Raw genomic sequence first — 5704 nt, 5'->3', positions numbered from 1 at the left:
GTCCATAATAACATTTATTTTTCGTCCAACAAGATGTTTGGTTAAATATATATTTTAGACGCCTTTTTTTATTGCAGTTCACTAATGGCCCTGATGCATGACATTCATTTTAGGAGTATTACATAAAGTATCTAAATGTATATGATGTCAATAAAAAACTTGACATAACTCTCAATTACAAAAGAATAGGAACGTTTAAACTGTTTACAATAGGTTTGGATAAAGTATAACATGTCACAATGCAAGGTACTTCTGTCATTGCTCAACTTCTCATGTCAAGTACCCTAATATAAACGCACTACACTTGCTGACTGATATTCAATAGGCTAAGTAAACAATAGGCCTATCCAATTTTATAAACAACAAAAATATTGTTACAGTTACATTTACGGTTTAATGTAAATATTTAAATACTCATAAGAAGAAACTATTTGTTATGTTTGTTTATTATTTTAAACAAAGAATAAAAAGTTCCAGCTGCATATTTAAAATTCAGGTCGAAAAGCAGCGCATAAATATCCCAGATATTGCTGTAGGACACTCATCTGGCTGGAGTCATGCTGGATTAAGGGAATTCACACATATCACCTTTGGGCCATCCACACTTCAGTCGAGCACTGGCGCAGGACGCGTCAATGGCCGCATCCTAATGGCCCGTCCCAGTAAACACGAGCTTTCTCACATGTGTATCTGGGACAACAAAAGATTAGCATTATTCGCAAATATACAGCTGAGTTCAAAGGCACCGAGGGAGCAGACACTGTCTCTCTTCCTTCTTTTGTTTCAAAGGCGAGTTCGCGAAAAGGAAAGGATTTAGGCTATAGCCTATCATTCCACGATATAGCCTATCTATAATGAGCATTTTGGTCGATGCTTCAATTAAAATAATTATAATAATAATAATAATAGCCAACATATATACATAAAAATAAGAAATGCATTTAAAATAGGCTATTTCATAATAGTCAAAAATTAAAATACAGAACAAGTAAAAGTGTGCAGTCTAAATAAAAAGCTAAAAACGTTGCAGTTGCATTATTCAAAAACATTAAATGAATGAATTATTATAGTCCAATATAATAGCTTAAGTTGTGCTTCGTTTTCTAATGTTGTCATGTTTTTATTTTTATTTATTATTATTAGTATTTACACAATGGCCTGTATCTTAAACGTTTTTCAGTGACTGTAGACTTTCAAGCACTTTAACACTTTGTAATGTGCCACTATGTAGGCTATGTCAAGAATACTTTCCGTTTTGTGGCGACACATTATCGGGCGCTATTAGGGCGCGATGGGCCTGGTCTCGCGCTCCGGGTCACGCCCCGTAACAGCAGGGGCTCAGTATCGGGCCTTTAAAAAGCCTCCGGGCGCGTTAAAAGGGCAGTTTAAGACGTGCTGTCAAAGCATCGTAACCCAACGGGATTTGGTGATTTCGGACTTAACGCAAGGTTTATTTTATCGGAAATATGTCCTCCTCAAGTCCCGATCAGCGCCTGGATCACCTCCTGAGCGCAGTGGAGAGCGAGTTTCAGAAGGGCAGCGAGAAAGGCGACGCGTCCGAGCGGGATATTAAACTTTCCCTTGATGACGCGGAGTTGTGGACCAAATTTAAAGAACTCACAAATGAAATGATTGTCACTAAGACTGGAAGGTATGTTGAGATTTGACAACAGTTGAAACTAAACGCTCCCATTAGCCTATAAAACACTTTTTTTTTCTTTCTTTTTTTTTAATCAGTAGCCTACTCTTGATTTAAATTGTCCGTGAAGTTACGCTAAGTTTTTACTTTTTTTTTATTTATTTTTTTAAGTTACGCTAAGTCAGAAGTCAGTTATCACAAAAAAAAAAAAACTCGGTCGTTTATTAGCGTTCTAATTTTGTCGCGATTAGCGATTATTCTTGTCGAGTTAATTCAGTTTGAATGCTATTAAAATGTTTTTGACAAATCTTTGTCTCGTCTTCTATAGGCGAATGTTTCCCGTGCTCAGAGCCAGTGTCTCCGGTCTCGACCCCAACGCAATGTACTCGGTGCTGCTGGACTTCGTGGCGGCCGATAATAACCGGTGGAAATATGTGAACGGCGAATGGGTGCCAGGTGGAAAACCCGAACCTCAGAGTCCGAGCTGCGTCTACATCCATCCAGACTCACCCAACTTCGGCGCGCACTGGATGAAAGCGCCCGTCTCTTTCAGCAAAGTCAAACTCTCCAATAAACTCAATGGAGGAGGACAGGTAAAGCAAATCTTTATATCTCAGTGGTGAAATAAAGAAATGTACAGTAAAAAAGTTTACAGTAAAAGTAGGCTATACCGTTTTTGTTAGGAGTTAAAAATAAAAATATTAAAAAAAAAATTATTATTTTGAATATTCAATATTTATGACATTTCATAATCAATATTTTTCTTCTCTTTTAGATTATGTTGAACTCTTTGCACAAATACGAACCCAGGATTCACATAGTGAAAGTCGGCGGGATTCAGAAAATGATCAGCAGTCAGTCTTTTCCTGAGACCCAGTTTATTGCGGTCACAGCTTATCAGAACGAAGAGGTGAGTGTTTGTTAAATGACGCCTGAGATGTGTCCTCGACCTTCATAATGTTGCATTAATCGAACATTTCCCTCCATATTCATTAGCTCTAATCCTTAATTATTTTCAGATCACAGCTCTAAAGATCAAGCACAACCCGTTTGCCAAAGCATTCCTGGATGCCAAAGAAAGGTACAAGAAAAAATACAATTACTAGTCGTAATTTCTCTTTAAAAGTCATTCTGTAACCCCGTTTCGATAATTGATGTATGTGATTACAACTGAAATTTTGTTGTCATGTCAACAGAAGTGACCACAAGGACATCCCAGACCACAGCACTGATAATCAGCAATCTGGATATTCACAACGTAAGTGAACCAACACTCAAATGAACTATACTAAATCTTCCCCTCAAACAGTGTCATATAGTATATTTAACATTTGTGTCTCCCTCCAACAGTTGGTGGCTGGTTCCTGCCCAGTAACGGCCCTATGGGCCCCAGCAGCAGTCCTCCTCAGTTCAGTGGGGCCCCTGTTCACTCCTCTGGCTCATACTGTGAGAGATACTCAAGCCTGAGGAACCACAGAGCTGCCCCGTATCCCAGCCATTACCCCCACCGCAGCACTACCAGCAGTAAGAGCAAATACATTCAGTTCAATTCAGCTTAAAGTACTTTATTGGCATGTTTGTGTTTACATACATTATTATATATGAAGGGGGAAAAACATGTACAGGGATGGTCTGGTCACACTTTATATTAGGTCCCTTTATCTACCTAATATGTCTTACTAGCAACATTTTAGGTACAATGTACTTATTGTGTTCATGTTTTTCTGCTATTGAGGTGGGATACGGGTAAAGTTCGGGACAGGTTTGGTGGTTTGGTTAGGTTTAGGTTTAAGGGAAGGATCAACAGTGTAATTTTTGTATTATTTTATATTACATGCTGATATATTCTTGGTTACTTTAGTTGGTTGCACTTTATTTTAAGGTGTCATTGTTACAGTGTAATTATATATGTAAGTACTGAGTAATATTAAGCAACTACATGTACTTACTATAGTGTTAGGGTAGGATTAGGATTCGGTTGAGAGTTAGTAGCATGTAATTATGCATAGTTTACTGTTATTACTATGGTAAGTACATGTAACGTAACAAGGACTGTCAGTATTACAGTGTAGTTATACATTTAAGTACTGAGTAATAATAATTAACTACTTGTACTTACTATAGGGTTAGGATGAGGGTTTGGGTTAGGGTTAATTGCATGTAATAATGCATAATTTATAGTTGTTACTACAGTAACTCCATGTAACGTGTAAATAAAGTGTAACCATATATATATTTTTAAATATAAGTACGATGTAAAATGTGTATGTACACAATAAGTGCATTGTGAATATTAGTACACAGTACACTTTGACTGTATTGATCAAGGCAATGGTTTCTGAGGGTGTGCAGTTGAAAAAAAACATTAAATTGTAGACTGTAAACCTTTATAGTTAAATCTCAGTCCATTTTAGCACAGTAACATTGTCATTCATATAGCAGTTGAAAGTGTGTTTCATTTGATTCCCATCCATTTATTTCCTTTACTTGTATTTTGCTTTTAGATAACTACATGGACAACTCTTCAGGAAGTCTTGCTTCTCACGATAGCTGGTCAGCCCTGCAGATACCCAACTCTAGCGGCATGGGCACCCTGGCCCACACCACCAACACTACCTCTAACACCAGGTCGGGACTTTCTGCACATTCTTTTTTTGTATCAATAACAATGACTGACCCATGGATTCACTAACCAACCATGTTCTTTCTGCGTTACAGCCAGTACCCAAGCCTGTGGTCCGTTGCGGGGACGACCCTCACCCCGTCGGGCTCAGCATCGGGGTCCATCACCGGCGGCCTGACGTCTCAGTTCCTGCGCGGCTCTTCGGTGTCCTACTCTGGGCTGACCTCTTCTCTGCCTGTGTCCTCTCCCTCCTCGATGTATGATCCGGGCTTGAGCGAGGTTGGCGTGGGAGATGCCCAGTTTGAGAGCTCCATCGCCAGGCTTACAGCGTCCTGGGCTCCTGTGGCACAGAGCTACTGAGTTCCAGATGAATCCCAACTGAGACTCTGGGACTGATGGTGCAGTAATGGGACATGATCTGAGGTGGAGATCCTACAAAGGCTGGCCTACTTCCAGAGGGAATCTAGAAGAGCTTCTCGCCGTTTCGACAATCAGAAAACGGGTCCATTTTTAAATTCACATCTTGCGAGTATCACAATCAAGAGCTGATAAGAGACAATCACTTAATCATAGAGTATCTATATTTACAAAAACCATCATGGGAATTTTAGACATCCGCCATAAAATGGGGCCAATTATTATGTTTATTCTTAATAATATTATCTAAAATATTAATAAGACCAAATCGTGCTGTTGACTCACTAAAATGTATATGTGTGTAAATAAATAGAAATTAACGACCATTTTCATTGTATTACAGTATATAACTGTAACAGTCTTACATGTGCTTTGTGCAAGAGAAAGACAGAGGTTGCTGTTTAGTTTGAAATGGTGAAAACGGTTGAAAAAACAAGTGACCCTGTAGTTATGTCTGCAATCCGTCCTATAGAGAAATCATTTGTACATATCTATCTATTTGTATTTGTTGGACTCTTTGTGAGTTTTATTTATGTCATTTTAATAATAAATTAAATTTCTTTCTTTTTTTTCTGTCAGACACTTGCCAGTGGTCTTTATTTATCTTGTATTTTTTTTAAATACTTGTCGTATTATTAACATTTGGCTTGTTCAAGGGACTTTATGTACAGATATAATAACACACTGCTAGTATTATCAGAATATCAATTGATCATCTTAAGAGGGTGAATGTGAACAAAAATGAACAGTTCATTGAAGTTCTTCAATAAACAACGCAAATGTAAATTATTAAAATTTAACAGCTAACAAAACATATTTCTTAATAACAATAATGTCCTAACTGATAATTGGTGTTAATGGTTGTTTCCTATGCAACAGTTTGGTATTAATGGGAGGTTTTAAATATTTGCTTGTTCAAATTGATCATAAATGAGACATTATACATGAATAATCTGATAACATACAAGGTTTTTCAGGTCTTTGTGCACATTATGTCTAATCACTTAAAATCTTACTGTTGTATT

At 37.6% G+C, this 5704-nt stretch overlaps 1 protein-coding gene across 1 annotated transcript; it reads left to right on the top strand.

The window, feature by feature from the left end:
- Positions 1 to 1407: 1407 nt before the first annotated feature.
- tbxta (T-box transcription factor Ta) lies at positions 1408 to 4947 on the top strand. Its single transcript, XM_084423573.1, has 8 exons — positions 1408 to 1651; positions 1968 to 2232; positions 2415 to 2549; positions 2659 to 2720; positions 2836 to 2897; positions 2990 to 3163; positions 4144 to 4267; positions 4358 to 4947. Exons 1-8 carry the CDS (start codon positions 1467 to 1469, stop codon positions 4620 to 4622), a joined length of 1272 nt encoding a protein of 423 aa, XP_084279699.1. The 5' UTR covers positions 1408 to 1466; the 3' UTR covers positions 4623 to 4947.
- Positions 4948 to 5704: the final 757 nt, after the last annotated feature.

Source organism: Rutilus rutilus (assembly GCF_951802725.1).
Source record: "Rutilus rutilus genome assembly, chromosome: 11".
Taxonomy (NCBI): domain Eukaryota; kingdom Metazoa; phylum Chordata; class Actinopteri; order Cypriniformes; family Leuciscidae; genus Rutilus; species Rutilus rutilus.
The sequence above is the reverse complement of the archived record's forward strand: the minus strand, read 5'-3'. Positions and strand labels throughout refer to the sequence as shown.

Coding starts and splice junctions, on each gene's coding strand:
- tbxta (XM_084423573.1), top strand. CDS start 1,467: ATGTCCTCCTCAAGTCCCGATCAGCGCCTGGATCACCTCCTGAGCGCA. Junction 1,652..1,967: donor ATTGTCACTAAGACTGGAAG/GTATGTTGAGAT, acceptor CGTCTTCTATAG/GCGAATGTTTCCCGTGCTCA. Junction 4,268..4,357: donor AACACTACCTCTAACACCAG/GTCGGGACTTTC, acceptor TCTGCGTTACAG/CCAGTACCCAAGCCTGTGGT.